The sequence below is a fragment of the Triturus cristatus genome, chromosome 3_1, assembly GCF_964204655.1.
Source record: "Triturus cristatus chromosome 3_1, aTriCri1.1, whole genome shotgun sequence".
Taxonomy (NCBI): Eukaryota; Metazoa; Chordata; class Amphibia; order Caudata; family Salamandridae; genus Triturus; species Triturus cristatus.
The window spans coordinates 977,355,216-977,375,090 of record NC_140583.1 but is presented as its reverse complement, the minus strand read 5'-3'; the positions used below and the strand labels follow the sequence as shown (position 1 = coordinate 977,375,090).

The 19,875-nt window shown below is 46.0% G+C and overlaps 1 protein-coding gene across 24 annotated transcripts in view; it reads left to right on the top strand.

Annotated features, from left to right (window-relative positions):
* The window catches only part of PUM1 (pumilio RNA binding family member 1), an 897,051-nt gene that overhangs the window by 240,563 nt on the left and 636,613 nt on the right, over nucleotides 1–19,875 (top strand). For all 24 annotated transcript variants that reach the window (XM_085645644.1, XM_085645641.1, XM_085645638.1 and 21 more), the window contains one exon: nucleotides 5,384–5,498. In XM_085645644.1, the coding sequence (XP_085501770.1) occupies nucleotides 5,384–5,498 (115 nt within the window). The remainder of the gene's footprint in view (nucleotides 1–5,383; nucleotides 5,499–19,875) is intronic.

Sequence of the window (19,875 nt, the reverse complement as noted above, 5' to 3'; positions counted from 1 at the left end):
TGATCTTTATTCTCTTCATATTTGTTTCCTTGACGGTTTTGAGTAATCGACCTACAGGATATGTATCTTCCTTGAAAGTCAAAATCATAAATGCCTGTTCAGTATTTATTTAAGATCGACAATTTCTCCTATACTCTTCTTGAATCTAGTGTGCATTAACGGGGTCTGCAGTCTCCTCATTCGTACGGAAGAAGACCTGTTCTTATGCTACTCACTCCACTGGACACCAATCAGCACTACTTAGTTGACTGAGCACTTTTTTTTTTTTTTAGCATATCAAAATCTGACCAGATCCTCAGTTAAACTCCATCCACAAAAAAACACTCTAACAGCGCAACCCACCCTCCCCCCGCCATCTCCCAGTCATGGACTTCTCTAATGATTGTTCATTTTAATGAACAAATAGTTAATGCCACTCCAACTAAAGAAGGCTATCTTGCACTAGACTATAAACTCTAGAATAATGACCCTCCAAGACTTGAAATGTACATAGGACCTCCAAGATGGGTGCATAATTTTTTGGATTTGGCTCATAGGTATAAGCATAAGAATTAAAAAAATAAAATGTTGGTTGGACATGTTTGTTTTTAATTTCTGGGTCTATACATAAAAAAGAATTGGTATCCTTTCTTGATATTCCATTATGAATAAGTACTTAAAATTGGTTACATGCAAATGCGTAACATCAGATTCATGGTGTGTATATAGAATGAGATTGGTAAATCTTGGGTTTTTAAAATATGCTCCGGCCCCCCTCAAATATGATAGTAGATATTTAATTTATCGTGGTATAGGGATTTCCAGCATCTGACTATTTGTCGTCTTTATGACCTCCTGATGCTCATTCTTTGAGGACATCATTTGACTTAAAAAGCATTGGACATTGTCTTTCATATCTGCTTATCCTGAGCGCCATTCACCCACGTTGCAAAACCTTCCCTTCCTGTTTTCCAGATTCTACATATGTCTGCTTTAAAATCTAGTTTGTGCTCACCATGTCTTCATTTGGCGAGCCTGTATAATGATGCTTGAGATGTGAAGTAATCTATTTGATAGTGCCAGTGGGGGCACAGTGGGGGGTGGGGGGTGAAAGAGAATCTCAAATGATCTTTCTGTATATTTTTGTGTCTCTGCTGTTGCCTAATGTGTTTAGTGTCTAGGCCCTTTTTGGTTTCTGAAGACATATCTCCTTGAGCAGGGGTTTGTCATATAATGTACCCTGACCGGGGCTGATATTCTTGCATTCGGTCTCCGGAAAGAAGATACTTTGTCAGACCCGGTGAGGCAGAGGAGCACGGGGCAGATAGGGCTTTTATGCCCCAACCATGGTGTTTGAGTTCATCTATCCAATTAAGGCTTTGCGAATTGGGTTAGCTACTGCCCCTTACAGACTCTAGGTAGCAAGAGCATGCAGTCCAAGGCTTCTAAAAAATGTAGTGTGGGGAATAAACGATCAGACATAACAAGACAAAAGACAGCATATGTTTATCTTTGTTTAAATAAATAGACAATTACAGGGTTATAATTTTAGTTTCAATCTTCAGTAAAGCACTACACACGACCTTCAGTGTTCTGTCCCTGTCTGAGATGTGTAATGAATAAGATCACCATAATCCTTGAGAATTACTTGAAATACCCTACTGATAACATACATAGCTCAGTTAAACGTCTTTTTACCCCTGGCTTTTCTCCGCAGCAAGTTTGAATTCCACATGGCAGACTCGTTTGTGTTTTCTAGTGTCTCACTTTGGCTGCATCTGTAGCCCAACTTTTACCTGCTGATTGGTGTTGCATTTTTATTGGTGTTTGTGGCCTGTTTGGGTCATGGATTCTGCCTCCCAGAGGTTTCCTTGGTTTGGCAGCGGTGACCTCACGTTGGAGCACAGACCGCATGATGTGGCGAATGTGGCAGGCCTTCACAGCAGCACTCTTTGGATGTGCCACCCTCCTTGGCCAGGTGGAGACATGTAGGTGCTCTGGTATGGCATTTCGGATCTCCAGAACATCTATGGTGTGTGTCTTTGGCAGGCCCGGCCTTTCCACTTTGGTGACATGGCTTTTCTCTATGGCAATATTAGTCTCTGGCTTGAAGCATATTACTGTTTACCACGTGATGCTTTTTTCTTGCTAACGTCTGCTTTCTCCCTGAGCTCCCTACACCGGGATGATTCTGGACATTTCCAGGGCGCGCTGTCATTGATGGCCAAGTCAATTCTAAGCATTTTAGGCAGGCCTTCCGCTTCCCCAGCAAAAAATGCAGACTTCAAGTGATGTCTCCTCACCTCTGGGAGACTGGCTGTCAAGCAGACACCAGCTCCAGTCACAGAGTAGTTCTTGGACTACTGTGCAGAATTGGTCCTTGGTCAAGATGAACTTGGAAGTGGAAAAAAGTGAGGTGGTCTGGATCTCACTTTAATACTCATTTGTCAGATTTTGGATATGTAACCAGTGTGTGTGACTTGAGTGGTTTTTTCAAATGCCATTTGCTGACAGTCCATGAGACACGACCGTTGTGCAAAGTGATTTCTCTCACAGCAGTTAACACTGGAGCTGGCTACTAGCAGGATTATCAAAAACATGGGCAGCAGTTTGACAGGCCTGCCTGGAAATGTCATCATCTTGAACAACAAACTACAGTCTCACAATTTACTCCTATCATCTACCAAATGGCAGTGATCAGGGCAACCCTGTCTCCACCCTCCCTCACTTTAGTATCTCAATACTTCAGCCACATGCATAATGCAGTCAGTACACTTCCCCTGCCTGGGGAAGCTACCCTCATCCTCCATGTTTCATGATAAACCAGAGTCTCAACACCCATGGATTCATACTACCAAACATGTGCTACTCATTCCCTATACACACATTCAATCGACTAACACAGGGATGTTAGCACAAGGTTATTGGTGGGTTACATAACCTATATATTTACACAAGAGCAGATGGTGTACTGCATACTCTGATACAGAGAGAGGTCGAGACACAAAAATGTACAAACTGCAGTGTGTTGCCTCCATGCCTTGTCTGTCACCCCCAAGCATGGATAGTAGTCCTCGGCCCACTCTGCCCCTCCAGACCAGGTTCTAGACCTTGTATTATAAGGAACTTGCATAGACATCTGCGCACTAGATGTGTGTGAAACTAAGGTCAAACAGTTAAGATACCAGCTTTATTTGGCGTTGGACACTTGGAGCTGGGGTAAACACCGATTGGATGCAAGATACACTCTTTCCTACACTTTTTCTGTGTTTAGGTTCCAGAGCTTGGTTATGCATTATTTTGCCACTTTTTGTATATGGACGGATGTTCAACTGTCCTAGTGCTGCTCTGCAAGGACTTTTTTGTGAACATTCGTGTGCTTTTGCAAAGCTGTATGAGAAACTGTTCTGCTCGTGGTGTAGTCCACTCTTGGTTGTTTCGGTTCCTCAGCATTGGTCTTCGTTTTCTCTGCCTTTTTCACAACAGCTGTCTTTCCTCGAACTCATGTTTTTCTGTCTATCACACTTCTACCTTGATGTCTTTATGTATGTGTTCCAATCATGGATGTCAATTCACCGAAATGCCAAGTGTAGCGGAAGTGAATACATACACCCTTTGACCTTAATGACGTCACAGTAAGTCACATCATGTGACTCTGAATCTCCCAGGAATTGAGGTCACTTACCATAACCATTTGAACATCATAATAATTGACGTAGTTGAAGTTATGTAACAGTGGCATTATTAAAATAACATAACCGACAAATGTAGATTTTAGACATTATCTATATTAGAGTGCTGACATGATCTTCAAAGTGCGGCGTGTAATACTAGCCCTAAATTATAGTGAACAGGAAGAATTAAACAGCCTTCGTGTAGTGGGGTTCAGATGGCGACTGTTCCATGGAGAATGTTTTGCAGAACAAATGCGGTGAAATAGTTTATTTTAAAACCGTTTTCACATAAACGTGCTTAAGATCTATTCAAGTCCTTTCATTGTGTGCGACTTCAATAATTATACAGTATTTTTCCCAAAATGTGCTGTGGGTGCCCCCATATGTCAAGTACCCCCATTGTGCTAGGTTCAGCATTTTGTATTGGGCACCCCCCACTCTGCAAATTGCAAACCATATACCTGTGCCTGGATTTTGATATCAATGTTGGGCATAAACCATGAGTGAACCTTATGTCAAACATTAAATCTAGTATCTCGCGATGACTATTTTTGCATCATTTCATAAACTGCGGTTGTCCTCCCTTATGACCGAAATTACCCCAAATGTGCCACAAACATTTTGCCAAAGGTGCCCTCATGCGAAGAGCTTTATCAAGTCAGCCACCACCAGCACTTTTCATTGGTGCCATTATGCCAAGAATTATCTCTACTATGCCACTATCAGTATTTGTGCATGGGTGTCCATTTTCCCCAAAAAGTACTTCCTGTATGTCAGTGCCAGTATTTTGTCACAGGATCCGGTCATGAGAAGAATTGCCTATAGTATTTTACCATGGAAGCCTCTATAAACAAAGAATTACCTTCCGTATACAGGGTCCGTTTCAGATTCTCAAGCATTGTATCACCTTATCAAGCTTACATACAGTCACTCACTCATTCATTCTCTCCCTTGCACTAACACTATTCTTGCTCATTCACACTATTTTACTTGTTCTTACTGACTCATACTCTTTCACTTGTACTCAAACTTTCTCTCTCCCACATTCTCCCACTCCTTCATTCAGTCACCCAGTCTCACTTGCATTCAGTCACATTGACTTACTCATGCTTTCTCTTTTTATTCATTATTAGAGTAACCTGCCAATGTGTTCTTAGTACTGATTTTACCACCTGTGAAGCCAGGGGTCGTAAAGCCAGTGGCGGGGGCCGCTGCTGCCACCCTGAGTGTCCGCTAAATGACGTCCATGATGCCAATGTATTTTTGGAGCCAATATAAACCTGTTTACAGAGTGCATGCTCCTCACTAACTTGGCCTCGCTAATCTTTCAGCTCCGTATTTCTTCTTTCTCTAGCACCCCGCTGTTTTTGCCTCACATGTATTTTCTTTCCTCTCTACTTTCTCCCCCCTTTTTGCATCGTTTTATCTTCTGTCCCCAGTTCATCTGTGATGCCAGTCAAAAACCCTGCAAATATCAGAATTGCTTAACTGATTTTCAGGTGTGGTTATTTTTTTTTTTTTTTTTACATAGCCTCATTGAGGTTTTTGGGGTACACTTAGTGCACTGGCACAGGAGTAGAATACCACATGTCCCTAACCAGTACAGTTACAGAACTATTGTTTAGAGTGAATGTTACCACTTTAAATGAGTAAATAGGAGAGATGTTAAATTTTTTTGTGTTTAAGAACTTAGACTTGTTTATGTGATCAGTGTTTTTTTTCTTTCACAGCAACTTTTACCAGGAAAAAAATTCTGGGAGACAGATGATTCGACTAAGGATGGACCAAAGGGTATATTCCTGGGTGACCAGTGGCGGGACAGTGCGTGTGCATGGGTAACATCAGGTATGATGAAATGGCAGCTGAATGGATGAGCTTGATTATGTCACTGGTCTTAGTAGTGTTACTTTACAGGTTTCTCTTTCAGGCCTCAGGCATGTTCTCTGAGAATTTACTTTCCTGCTAATTTTTCTGCAGGAAGCTGAAGACCTGGCTTTTCAATAAACCAACCTACCATAGACTCTGCTTGGCACACACAATTGCTCCGTGTCAGGATACCCTTGTGGGTGAAACTGTGCTTTACAAATACACAACAGAATTCATTGTAAATTGGGGGCCAGTCTCTGTTCTGATACCAAAGCAATAGTAAATTCTGTCCTTCACCCCTGGAATCTTCTTGCAAAGAAAAATCAATAACAAATATGAAGTATTTGATTCCTATACTTTGCCATCCCCCCTACCTGTATAGCGATGATATCCAAGATCTGAGTTGGCAACAGTAGTCTTTAGCTCTGGTATCTAAAGGCGGCCTCTGTTAGTTTGCTATTTTAGTTATGACAGTTAATCACTTGTGGACTTTAGGTGACTTTTAAATCTCTAATAATAGACATCCCCGTACGCGAAGGACCCCCTCAAGGATTTCTTTCAGAATTTTCTAATGCAAAGAAGTTTTGGAGGACCTATCCCTGATGGACTGCCAGGTATTTAACTATGCGGACGACAAGCAAATCATTCTGCAAATAGAAAACACCCCACAGGCCCACACCCGGGTGAAAGACATGCTGCGATTTGTGGTAAACTGGATGACGGCCAACTCAGTTAAGATCAACCCGGACAAAACGGAGGTCCTGGCCGTCACCAATGATACCAACCCCTGGAACTCCCACTACTGGCCGCAGGAGCTGGGTGATACTCCAGCCCCAGCTCCGATGGTCAAAAGTCTGGGAATCAAAATAGATGCCAAACTCTCATTGGCCAATCAAGTCTCCACCGTGTTCGGAACTTGCGTGATCCTCCTCAGGCAGTTGAGGAGACTCTTCCCCCATCCTCTCCTTCTCAACCATGAGGACAGTGGTGGCTGCAGATATCTTGGCCCGGCTTGACTATGAGCACTCGCTCTACATCGGACTTCCAGAATCACTGTTGGGCCAACTTCAGGTGGTGATGAATGATGCCACTAGGCTAATCTTCAAGTTACCTAGGCTCACTCGGGCATCACCCCTACTGCAACAACTACACTGGCTGCCCATCAAGCATAGGGCCAAATTCAAAGGCCTCTGCATTACACATAAGGCCCTATTTGGTCAGGCACCCAATTACATCAAGGAACGCCTGGAGAAATACGCCCCCTGCCGCTCACTAAGGTCATCCACAGAGGGCCTTCTAAAATGCCCACGATTTAATTACACCACTAAAGGCGGCCGAGCCTTCTCGGTCCTCATGCCGCAACTTTGGAACAGGCTGCCTGGTCAGCTTCGCTCTGAAAGCCGCCTCCTTCCATTCAGGAAAAAACTTAAGACCCTTCTATTCACAGAAGCCTGGGCATAACACCCCCCTCTGTGATACAACGCTCCTTGGAACCTCCGCTGTTCTTCTTAAAGCGCTTAGAGACCTGCAGGTATTAAGCGCTCTACAAGTCAAAATTAACAATAATAACAACAATAACTGCATGCATCTGTGGTTTTTGAAACGTTAAATGTATGCTCCACATGTCTGTCGCATCTATTTTGTTTAATTTTGTTTGTTGTAGATCTAGGTTATTTCAGAGGGAATTTGCTCTATTGAGCAGGGTATAGGGGTTGAGTAAAATGGTTTTCAGCCCTGTGAGTGAAGCACACCCATGCCCACCACGTATGAATGGATAAACCCTCCACCCTCTTCCATTCACTGAAAACTTTGGCCGGGGTAAACCTGCGAGAAACAGATGTAAATCAAGGTTCAGAGCTAAGCTCACGAATGCCGAGGTGTCTTGGCGCTAAAAAGCACATGGCGTGTGTTTGTCCAGGCGCAGTGACAGAACTTATTTGGGGGGAAATAGCCAAGTCTTAATCGTTTTTCTGAACTGGAGCCTATTCGGCTGCAGCCTTATAGTAGTCGGCAGCCTGTTCCAGAGTTTGGCTGCTCGATGGGATAGGCTTTTCCATCCCCATCTGGCTTTTTTGATTTTGGGAACCTGAAGTAGCACAGTGTTGGCTGATCTGAGATTTCGTAGTGGGAGCACCTAAGAAATAGTTTCTGCAAATCCATCGCTCCCCCGTCATACAGTGCCTTCTGTACTAAACAGAGTGCCTTAAATTCCACACGTTGTTGGATCGGAAGCTAATGGAGCAGCCTGATGCTGGTGGAAATGGAATGATATTTCGGGATTTAAGTAGTAGTCGAGCTGCGGCGTTCTGCACTGACTGCTATTTAGTAATCTGATACTTGTTAATGCCCAAGAATAGTGCGTTGCAGTAGCCTATTTTTGAGAGGACTAATGCACCTATTGCTGTTTTCCTAAGATCCTGAGGGGCATGTTCCCAGTACAGCTTTACTACATTCCATTGAGTTGTTTTTTTCAGAGGGGTAGGCATATCTGCAGGGGTAAAGCATGTGCATCAGACAGACGTTTGATTTTATGCAATGCCAGCAAGTAAGTGTAAGATATAATGCTATTTTTAATAGCTCCTATGAACCAACCAAATCTCCATTTACCAGAGCAGTGGTGATTTTTACTGTAGATGCAGACTTACAAAATAGTTATTTCCCACGTCTACTCTGGAAGTGTTCCAGATGGTCATTGTGTTTTAATGAGGGACGATGGTGTGATTTATCTGCATGCTTTTGAAATGAAATAGCCAATCCTAGCTCTTATATTTATTAATTTGGGGGCGGTCAGGAAAAGATGATCGTCCTAATTTGGAAATCTAATTTAGGTTTTAAAAAGTAATGTAATTTGTAGTTGTGAATATTAAACTTTACTTTGAGGTTTATGTAACTATAAATGGGCAGTCATGTGAACCCAGAACACCCACCACTGTGACGCCTTTGATGGCCCAGTGGTCCCAGGTTTGTAATCTGTCTTATGTCGTGGGTAATGCTAAAGTGACGTATAGGTGTATATATCCAATCTGAGTTTTTAAAAAGTTTTTTTTAAATAAAGATATCCTGTTTTTTGCCTTTAATTCTAGGTTTAGAGTGAGCTGGCTTTAAATATTTGTAGAAATTTGTGGGGGTGGAGACATTCAATGTTCAATGGATAGCTATAATGGCGAAGAGCTGGAAAAGGGCTTAAGAAAAAGGGCTACCTCTGAAATGAAACCCCCCCCATCGAACAAAGTTAAGTGAATACAAAGACACCATGGGTCCCAAAACAAGGACATCAGTGGAGGGAGAGCCTCTTAAAAAAAGCTTAATGGCAAAAGGCGATCAGGAGCACAAGAGGACAGAAGGCAACCATAGACGCCCCAACCCCAAAGGGAAGCCTGCCAAACATGCTTGACACCGAAGAAACGTCACTTGAGATGGAGCAGAAGAAAAGAGGCGCCTCAAGGCCAAAACAGCGGTAATCTTCAGAGGGCAAAATTTGAGGCATCCCTCAGGGAATTTCCGATCCGTTTGACGCCAGTATAGTAGAAGAGTCCACAATAGGAAGAACTGGGTAAGCTCCAACCACCAGTTACCTCTGAGCCGCAGGAAGAACAGCAGGAGATGTTTTTCAAAGAAGACCTTGAGTAAGAGGGCATGTTCCAAAATGCCAAGGGCGTTGTCAAATATTGGCAAGATCAGAATTCCGACTTGCCAGAGGAAGAAATAGTCGTACCTGTCAAGACCATCCCCACAAATGACATCACAATATATTGAGTGGTTATCAAGAGAGGTGCAGTAAAGTATGGGGTGTGGCTCAAGGAAGAATATGCGCAGGCCTGCTTCATGCTAGAGTCTGCCCTACCCCCACAGAGGAGGATTTAATACCTCTCTATGCTGCCAAGCATTCTAGACTAAGTAATCTAATTATAAGTGTGGCAGCAAAAATATAAACATTTATCACGAGACCCTTTAAACATCAAGGGCATCACAGTGGCAGATTCAATAGTGGCCACCACAAGTAAGAGCCAGTGTCCCCACATCCACTGGACTACCTGCTGAGAAGGTGAGCAAGAGAGTAGATTGCAAGGTTGAATGGATAGTCGCAACGCAATGGAGGATTGTGAATTCTAATGGCCTGCTAAATCGCTATGCCCACCAACCATGGGAGAAAGTGGGGAAGCTGATGAAGCACCTCACAGAACAATGCCAGAAAAGGGTGGCCTTCATAGGGGAGGGAAAACCCATTGCTGCTAATCGCCTGAACTCTGCTGCTAATCGCCTGAACTCTGCTCTGGACGCAGCAGATATAGCAAGCAGACAGCTGCTCATGGGAATGACCATGAAGAGCCACGCTTGACTACAGGTGTCAGATTTCAAAAACGAGGTGTAGACCAACACCCTTTTTTTCGAGCAAGACTTGTTCGGCGCTGCAGTGGCTGAGATACTGCAGTAAATTAAATAAGCATTGGCTTAGCCAATAGATCTCGCCTTTGGGACCTTATAAGTGTTTAACCATGCAACAGTTGATGTTGTTAAACCAAGGATATTGTGCTGAATAACCAAACCCTTATAAGGTCCCAAAGGCGAGACCTTTTGGCTATGCCAATGCCTGTTTAGGAAGTTATGGAGTGGAAGAAAATATTGACTTTGGATGGTAATTGTGAGAAAGTGCCATCTTTCTTGCATGGTATGCCCCCACCTTTTGCTGAATGTACTTTGAGTGTGCCCTGGGCTCCTGCCAATCAGGTGCCCAAGGCCTATGTTCCTTCCCTAAAAACTGTGCTGAAACCTAAAACCCAAATTGGCAAACCCTGGCCACATGTCAGCCCCTGGTAAATGGTACACTAAGTATCCAGGGCCTTGTGACCAGGGAAGGCCACTAAGGGCTGCAGCACTTATTGTGCCACCCTTGGAGGACCTGTACCCTGACACAAAACACACTGCCCTTGCAGGCTGAGTGTCTGGGTGTAGAACAAAAGTCGACGTGGCACACATCCCTGTGTGCCATGCCCACAACAATACACTGCCCTGGCATACATCAGCCACCCCTCTAGCTGGGTGCCCTATGCCAGTGGTGTGGGTACAGAAGCATGAGCCCTGTGCCCCTACAGTACCCAGGTCCATTGCTGGGCACTAAGTGCAGTGCTGCCATTTAAGAGTATATGGTGCTGGGAGATCATCAACACGAACTCCACAGCACCATGATGGCTCCACTGAAGACTGAGAAGTTTGGTATCAAACTTCTCAGTACATTAAACCCGCACTGATGCCAGTGCAGGATTTAATGTACAATGCACGACAGAGGGCATCTTAGAGATGCCCGCTGATCCTAACCTACAATCCTCGTCTGGTCTGAGGGGCTGCCTAGGCTGCCACACAGCAGACATGTTACCGGACCCCTGGGTAGAGAGCCTTCCGCTCTCCTGGGCCTGCAACAATGCACATCCTGGGCGAGGTGCTAGGTCTCCTCCCCCAGGATGGGCAGGGGAAGCTTCAAAGGCATGCTGCCTTTGTGAGCTTCTCCAGGCTGCTTGCTGTACTCAGCAACTGGCCCCTACCGGTTCTAAACCCCCACTCTGGTGGGAAGACTGACCGGAAACCCCAAGGAAGGACAGAGGGTGTGCCAGCCTCTGCCAGCCCCACCCCCTCAGGTGTGGGAGGCGAGGTGAGACACATCTCGTGCTCTCGTCATCTTGAGGATGTAGAGCCTTGCCCAATCAGGACTAGGCCACTGCCCCCCTCCCACAGGAGAGTGGCAGGATAGGGGGTGTACTCACCCCAGGGCAGGGACGCAGTGGTCCCTGCCCTTTACCTACCTGTAACACCCCTAAATTTAGTATTTAGGGGCACCCTGAACCTTCCTTCCTGAGATCCAGATTCCGAAACAGCAAAGAAGATCAAGAAGAAAGAAGATCCGCCATGCAGCTGCTAGCAAGAGGAAGACACCAACTGCTTTGGCCCCAGCCCTACCGGCCTGTGGAACCTCAAGCCTACTCCTGCTAAATCAGGGCATCTCCCATGGCCAACAACCTCGCAAACCCTGGAGGACCTGGCTACCTTGTGACTCTGAGCATCTGGAACTCCCTCGAGCAGTGGCACTGCTCGAAGCAAGTAACTGACCCCTGGCATCAGCCAGGAACCGCGAACCCTGCACACTCTGCACCTGCCAAGCCTGGCCTGTGCTGGAGTGGACAAAGACCACGAGGACGTCCCCCCGACGACTGTGACCCTGAATCTGGCACCCAAGGACCGACCTCGAAGCCCCTGACGCATGCAGCCTCAGAACCAGGGACCCCCCCACACCCCCCAACCGCGATCAACAGAGGGTAAGATTTCCCGACACCAAAAGGCACCCCTGCACCAGGCACCCTGCGGCCCCCTGTGCCCAACTCCTGGGTACCTACCTATCCTCCAACTTACCTCTCGTGGTGGTGGTCGCACCTGAAGAATCTTCGTCCCCGAGCTTGCAGCCTTTGTTCGTTCTTGAGCTTCTCCATTGTAATCCATTGAGCGCCCAACGGCTCAAAAGCACCCTGCACCCAGCCGCCCGAGTGGTCCTGGCAGTGCAACTTCTACTCTAACCTACTTCCCCATTTGCCCTGAGCAAGTGACCAGGAGCCCAGCTCCCACAGCCTCATGGCCTGCTAGCCAGCAGCCACCAACCACGGGCCCCCTGCCTCCCATAGGATAACATTGGGCCTAACTCACTCTGCACCCGGCTGCCCCTGTGCCGCTGAGGGTGTAACAACTATACTTACCTGACCCTGGGAGACCCCTGAGTCTATGCCCAGCACCTTAACTCTGCCAGTCGAGTACTTACCTACAATCCGATAACTCACTTTTCTTCCATAGGGTAACATTGGCTGGTTTCACTTGAAAATTCTTCTAAGTGCGGCGTTTCTAAACTTTCAAATATTCACCTAAAATCAACCAAGTAACGAAATCGAAAATACTCACCTGCTATTAGGAGAGATCCCAGTGCTGGATCTTGGTGCCCAGCACTGACCCTGAAAAGTAATTACAACCATACTTACCACTAACTCAATTTTCTTCCATAGGAAACCATTGACTGTTTTTCTGTGAAATTTCTTCCAAGTGTCGATTTTTGCAAACTACAAATATTGTTTAAAAATCGTACCAACTGTGAAAACGTAATTACTCAACTGTTTCGAGGAACTGTCCCAGGACTGAATCTAGGATCCAGTCCTGGAGTTAGAAAAGTAATCCTAAAAGTAATCAATTGCATTTAACTTGAAATCCCCATTGAGCTCAATGTATTATTGTGTTTGAAAGTGTGTTGCCTATTGCAACAAACTGTAACTATTGCATTCAAAAGTCAATTGCCTATTGCAAAGTATTTAACTAAAGCATCTCATCCTGAAAAAGTATATTTTGATACCTATTGGTGGTTCTAAAATAAAACAACCATATATTTTTACATACAAACCATTGGCCTAGAGTTCAGTTCTTGAGTGTGTGAGACCATTTGCTGACAGTGTGTACAACAAATGCTTTACACTGTCCTCTGATACTACCTTACTGCCCGACCAAGCTACCACTTTAGAGAGTAAGGTTATATCTAACTTTAGCCTCTGCCAAACCTCTGGGGACTGTGGACTCTGTACACACTGTATCTATTTGGGAACAGTATATACAGAGCCACTTTCCTACAGTAATGAAAAAGGAAAAAAAGTGTTGTTCTATATGTAACCTACGCCCACACCTACACATTTGAAGGATCCTGGAGATAGCTCGAGGGGGATGATGGGGATGATGGGCAGGAAGTGCACGCCAGGGCCAAGAGATCTTCTCGAATATACGACAGAATCAGACCTACCAACGCCCGTAGACCCTGCGCCCCGCGACATCCTGGCGCAGACAGGCTTGCCTTTGGCGCACCAGCGGCGCGCCCACTGCGCGTGTCCGCTGCGCGGTCGCGGCCGTGTGTGCATTTATGTGGAAATTGGAGGGTCCGGCCAGGCAGCTGTACCGCCGACTTCCCCCATATCCAAGATGGCGGAACTATTCCAATGTCTCGGGGAAGTCAGCACAGGAGCCCGGTCTCTCCCACCTCCAAGAAACAACCAAGCAAGCAACAGGTAAATAACACAGAAGGGATTTGTGAAGACCCAGTGTCGTTATTTAAAAAATAACACGATAAAAAGGGGTTAACCCTGGCAATTTAAAAACGTGCAAGATGTGCAAGATCCCAAATAGAAATAGTAAAATAGCACGCAATCGGCAATACCAACTTAGCGCTTCGCTTGCTCCCGGCTCAAGCCTCAGGAGCTGACTGCTGGTGCTGTCGCGGCCGTGTGTGCATTTATGTGGAAATGGTAGGGTCCGGCCAGGCAGCTGTACCGCCGACTTCCCCCCTATCCAAGATGGCGGAACTATTCCAACCGTCTCGGGGAAGTCGGCACAGGAGCCCGGTCTCTCCCACCTCCAAGAAACAACCAAGCAAGCAACAGGTAAATAACACAGAAGGGATTTGTGAAGACCCTGTGTCGTTATTTAAAATATAACACGATAAAAAGGGGTTAACCCTGGCAATTTAAAAACATGTGCAAGATTGCAAATAGAAATAGTAAAATAGCACGCAATCAGCAATACCAACTTAGCGCTTAGCTTGCTCCCGGCTCAAGCCTCAGGAGCTGACTGCTTCAACGTTCAAAGTTCGATAAAGCGTATGAAATTGAGATGACTAGTTATAATACAATTTAAAGTGACGAGCTAAAGTTCCGACAAAGGTGTGAGTTATGAAAAGGTTCAACGCGGTGGTTGTTGTGTTTATGTGCAGAAGTAATGCCTTTTACATTGATATTCCAAATTATTTTCTAATTTGGTCCTCAAGGCAAAAAAATATTTTTCCCACGCAAAAAAAATTCTGTTTCGCTGACTGGAAATGTTCCATTGTATCTTTCCTGATTCTACGAATCTAGCATACTTTTCCGGATAACTGAAAGGGTCAGTGAGGCAAAATAAATTTAAACAAGTGGGAGGGTTGAGTGCAGCTGAAAGCACACACAGCGTTTCCCTTGCGGGGGCGAGCAGGGGCACCATCTGTTTCAAATTTAATTACAAACAGATGGTTTCAAAGCTCGCTTCCGCAAGGGAATCGCCAAACATGCACGCGTTGCAATTGAAAGCAATGCAAAGCGTGCACGTTTTTGGCAGAAAAAGCAAATCGATTCCTAAAGGTCTCCTCCTAATCAGCGCATGCACGCTGCTTAGGCGAGACCTAAAAAGGAGGAGAGGGCGAAGTCCATGTTACTGGAGCAGTTTTCCTCTGTTCTCCCTCACCTCTGGTCTTCCACATTGGTGTACCCAGGACATGGATACTGGAGGCAGTATGCCTGTGAAGAACAAGATTTACATCTTGTCTTACAAGGGGAGAGCTAGCATCAAAGAGGAGATCTCCAAAATCCTGGCATTAGGGGATGACGGAGCCCTCCAGAAGTCCTTGGCCCAGCCCAATGGGGCTGGTACACAAGACGGCCCCAACGCTGCAGCCTCCCACGAAGAGTTGCCACCCCATGAGAAGACCAGCAGGAAGGGGGGAGCTTCCAAACATCAACACAGCATGCATTGCCACAGCAAACAATGCAGCAGTGGCTGCTCGCTCAGCGGAAGCCCTATTGGGATAGAGGAAGTAACAGCCCTCCAGAGGAGCAAGTTCCTCAAGTAAATGTATTTGCACCACTCCAGCCCCAACTCATAACACCAGTTGGAGGCAGAATAGGGTTAATTTTCCATAGAGAGCTTGACTCCACAACACTCCCTCCCTGGGTTTCTATGAGGATACCCTCCTGTGAATCCATCGCCTTTTTTATCCAGCCTTCCTGTTTCTCTAGCTGGCTTCTCACATTGCCCAAAAAACACATCCCTCTACTTGCTTCTGGAGGTCCTCCACGGTCTATCCATGCAAAGAATACCTCAGCTGATATATAAGCATAGGATGCCAAGGTCTGCTCCTCTCAATCTTGATTCCAATATTTCTTCAATGTAGACTTTAAAGTGATAAAGTTGTATATGTTGTTCTGGTGATGCAAGTTCATCCTGGACTCTGTAAGATCTCACTCCAATTGCGACCAATTTGCAGATCCTGGTTTGAGATTCTCTGGGAGGCAGGAGCTAGTGGGCCACAGCAGTGTAGGCTGGAGTCATTTGCACCCGTGTCCTAGTGTGCGTCTTACTATAGCTCTGCTATACTGAGCCAAATAAAACTCCTTCTGCGCTTGACTCTCAACTTTAGCAATGGTGAGCAGTTACAGGCTTCTTCAGGAGATTAGTGTGTGGGAACAGCAGGCTCAGAACTCCACACCTAGCAGATGAACATCATGTTTGTCCAGCCAAGTGCTTCTTTTAAAAGTACTTTATTCTACAGTGATGCAGAATTCTACACAGTGCACGTGCTTCCAGGTTGCTCTGCCACTCCTCACTCTACCATGCCTCCTTTTTTTCAAGAGTCTAGGACCTGGCAGTTTAGTAGCTTGAGCAGGTGCAGTGCTTCTGTGTGTTATGCATATAGTCTCTCTGGCTGAAACAGAGAAATAGTCTCTCCTGCTCTTTTAGATGGCAGCTTGCTCGATGGCCCTTTTACTCACAGACTTACTGACCGTAGTTATGCTTGGCTTCTGTTGAGTCAAAGGGCCAAGCCACTCAGATTGGGTGGTCGTAGGCCGCTTGGCTTGATGCTGGGGTGGGAGTGACTGCCTTCTGAGGGTGGCAGGCTTCTGGCGGTGTCAGCAGCAGATGGCCCTCGCGGTTACAACAGGGCTGGTTCCTCTTATCTAGTAAGTCTCAATGGAATTCATGCTGGGCCTACTTGGGGATATTGCAGTCCTCCTTTCAGGTGCTGGTTTCTGGTGATGACTTATGTTTACAGTGTGAATCTTTCCTGGATTCACATGCTGTGCATTATTCACCCACCTAGTGGCTGGGCCTGACATTTTTCTACTAGTCTTTTTAAAAAAAAAGAAAATTGTGGGGGTCGTCTAGGTCCAATTGGTGGCAACTACTTCCCCTGGTAACATGAGATGTAGGCTGAAGAAGTCACTGTGCTTGGTCGCCATTTTCAGATTCTTTTTTTCTACTATTGGGTGTTGAAGCAGGATGGAGGAGCTCCAGTGTTCGGGAAGTTGTATCCGCAGTTTGAGTGAAAACTGTGAGTGAATTAAGAAAAGATTGATACAGCTAAGAAAACTGGACAAAACTTCATTGGGACTGCTTTTCTATTGAAGGAGTTAACAAAGATACGACCATGCATTTGGGAATGTGTGCATCAAGGTAACCAGATCCTTTGGTGGGGATGGAAAATACTCCACTCAGATTTTCTTTGGTGCCACCACAAGTTTGCAGTAAAGGATTGGCACGAAGTTTGGAAATTGTGCCTGCCAAAGACCACAATGCAAGGGGTGCGAGGCCTGCTCCTAATTTGAGCCAAAACGACTGATCGTGGCAACGATGGGCACACAGACTATGCAGTCACAGCAAAAGTACACTTCTCTTAGAGACATCGGCCTATCCATCAAGGAGGAGGAGAACGTGGAGGAAACCAAGCTTGTACAAGGAGCAGGCTCCGACACCAAGGAAAGTTGGCATCAAGAGACCGAATGCAGCAAGAAATGAATCAATGGGAGGAGTCTGCCAAGAAATGCTAACGGCTAACAGAGCATACACCTGCTAGGGCAGAGCCATCGAAAATAGACGCTCAGTCACTCAAGAACCTTGATGGCGCTCTACGATCGAAAGGTGGCTGAAAACAAAAGAACCCTATGGGTCCCAGGCCAAGGACAACGCAGGAGTCAAAACCTCAGACATTTTCAATGCCAAAGCGTGATCAAGAGAAGGTGAGTGAGAGTTATAGGTGAAGGTCGATGCTGACCCTTGACACAAAGCAATGAACTCTAGAAGTTGGCCATGAAAGACTCGAGGCCAAACTGGTGGCTATTCTACAAAAGAAGGATTTGGACAAATCCTTTGAGGGGTTTATATTCTATCTAAACCAAAAGACCTCAGAGTTGTTGAGGACGAAAAAGGAGTGCTCAAAACAAAGATGCAGGAACCACACGATGAGGAGCAGGAGTAGTACCTCTTTGCAGAATAAAGTGATGTTGAGTAAATGGCGTTCATTTTCATACCCTTTAAGAGGCATTCCTTTCCAGACGATCTTGCAGTCTAAAACTCCATGATAAAGCAAGCTGCAGACATGTACGAAGTGCATCTGAAGAAAGAGCAGGCAGACTCTCCTGCAGCTCCTCATGCTGAGCCAGAATAAGAGCCTGTATCTGCTGATTCTTCCAAGCATCTTGGACAAAAAAGGATGTCTTTAGAGTGTCTGCTTCCTCAAAGGCTGCCACCTCTCGAATCAGAGTAGGTCAAGCACTCGACATCAGACCCATTTTTTTTCAGTGCCAATGGAGTAGCTGACTGCATGATTGCCATTACAGCCAGGATGAGGAATTCACCCTACATCCATGGGTCCACCGCCAGATAAAAAGAGTAACAGGGCGGGGCAATTGTCAGGAAGATGGAGAGGGCGGCTGCAACCCAGTGCATAAAAGCAAATTCCAGTGCACTCCTCAGCCACTATAGCCATCAGCAGTGGGAGGAGTTTGAAGACCTAATGCAGCATCTCACAGAATATCAGAAATGAGCAAAAACGGTGTTATAGGAGGGCAAGATGATAGCAAACACATGGGTCAAGTAATCCCTAGACTCTGCATACACCACAAATAGACAGATGTGCACAGGGGCAACACTGTGGAGGCATGCCTGGCTCAGAATTTCAGGATTCAAGCCAGAGATACAAAAATCTTTAATTAACATAACATTCACATGGGTGTATCTGTTTGGATCGGCAGTTGATGAGGCCCTGCTGCAGATAAAAGGTTAATGAAACTGCAAAAGCAATGGGTGTTGTACAATTTCAAAGGACCTTTAAAAGAGGTATGATGCTAACAAGAATGACAATGGGTAGGGTCGCTTTCCGACAATAACATCCCAGGCGTCACTCAACCAGCCAAGCGGTTCACGAGCATCAGTACCCCAGTGGAAATACCCCTATGCATCATAACAGCTTGTTAGAGGCATATGAGCTCTAGATCATATACTGTGCATAGATCCCCATCTAGTGTTGGGTCCCGATGTTTTCACTTTGTTTGAAGAAGTCTTTCCAGTCACGAGTTAGGTGACTCCATCTTTAGATTGTTTTTTCCCGCCATCGGGTTCGGATGTGTATTGCTACGCTCCGGTTCTGCACTGTTTCTCTGACCCCATTGACGCGCATACACTACCCATGACGGTATTATCAATCGCAGTTCCCTATTCGTCGCGTGTCGTCTAACCTCCAAAAAACTTAGATCGGAAAACTCGTAGCAGGCTGTCGGGCCTACCGTCGCCGACCGCACTAGCAGTCGCTGGAACAGACTCCCTTCAAGTTATGTCCTGGGTGTCGTGCTAAATGTCCACGCACCGACTTGCACGAAGTGTGCAAACTCTGCTTGTCCCCGGAACACGACGAGAGATTGCGACGTGTGTCGACCGTTTCGATCAAAGAAGACACTTCGTGACAGTCTGGCTCGACATCACGAGATGCAACACCAGAGCGGCTCTGCACTGGACATCTTCGGCAAAGATTCTGACACAGAACATCAAGCTCAAGGAGCCGAGGAAGAAGAACATATCTCCGTGTCCGAAGGCGACAAGGAAGAAGAGGACCAGGTTACTCCGGGTCAACGTACCGTGAGTCAAGTTACCCCTTTGCCCCCTCAACAGCATAAAACAAAGGGTCCGATCCCTCCTCTGCCCTCATGCCAAGGTCAACACCGACAAAAAGTTTCCGACGCCCCGCCCCCAGCTCGGAAACAGAAAGAGAAGCCTTCGGGCTCAAGCCGACCCCACTCCGGCGCTGACCAAACACCTTTGGCGCCGAAACCCAAATCCAAACATGTGTTGGTCACAATACTACCGTTGTCAAAGATTCTACCTTCCACACCGAAAGGCTCGGAGCCGAAACCTTCAACTCTGAAACCGGCAACTAGAGAAAAAGACACTCCATCTAAAGAACCTCAACCCGATGCACCGCCTTCGGATCCAAAGCAGAAAAAACTTGTGACCAACCCTGAAACAGGACATATTCATGCCACTCTTCCAAAAAAAAAAAAAAATGGTGATCGACCTACCAGAGGACTACCATGTTCCTCTCAAAAAGGAGTGTGGGTGCTAACCCTTCACCCCCTTACATTCCACCTCCTTCTCCTACTGATCCCAATTTGCTTATCACACCATCAAACTCACCACCACTTTCACCTGACCCATAGGGTGATTTGGATGGGGCTGAAGATCGGGAAAGGCCACAGGACACTGACCC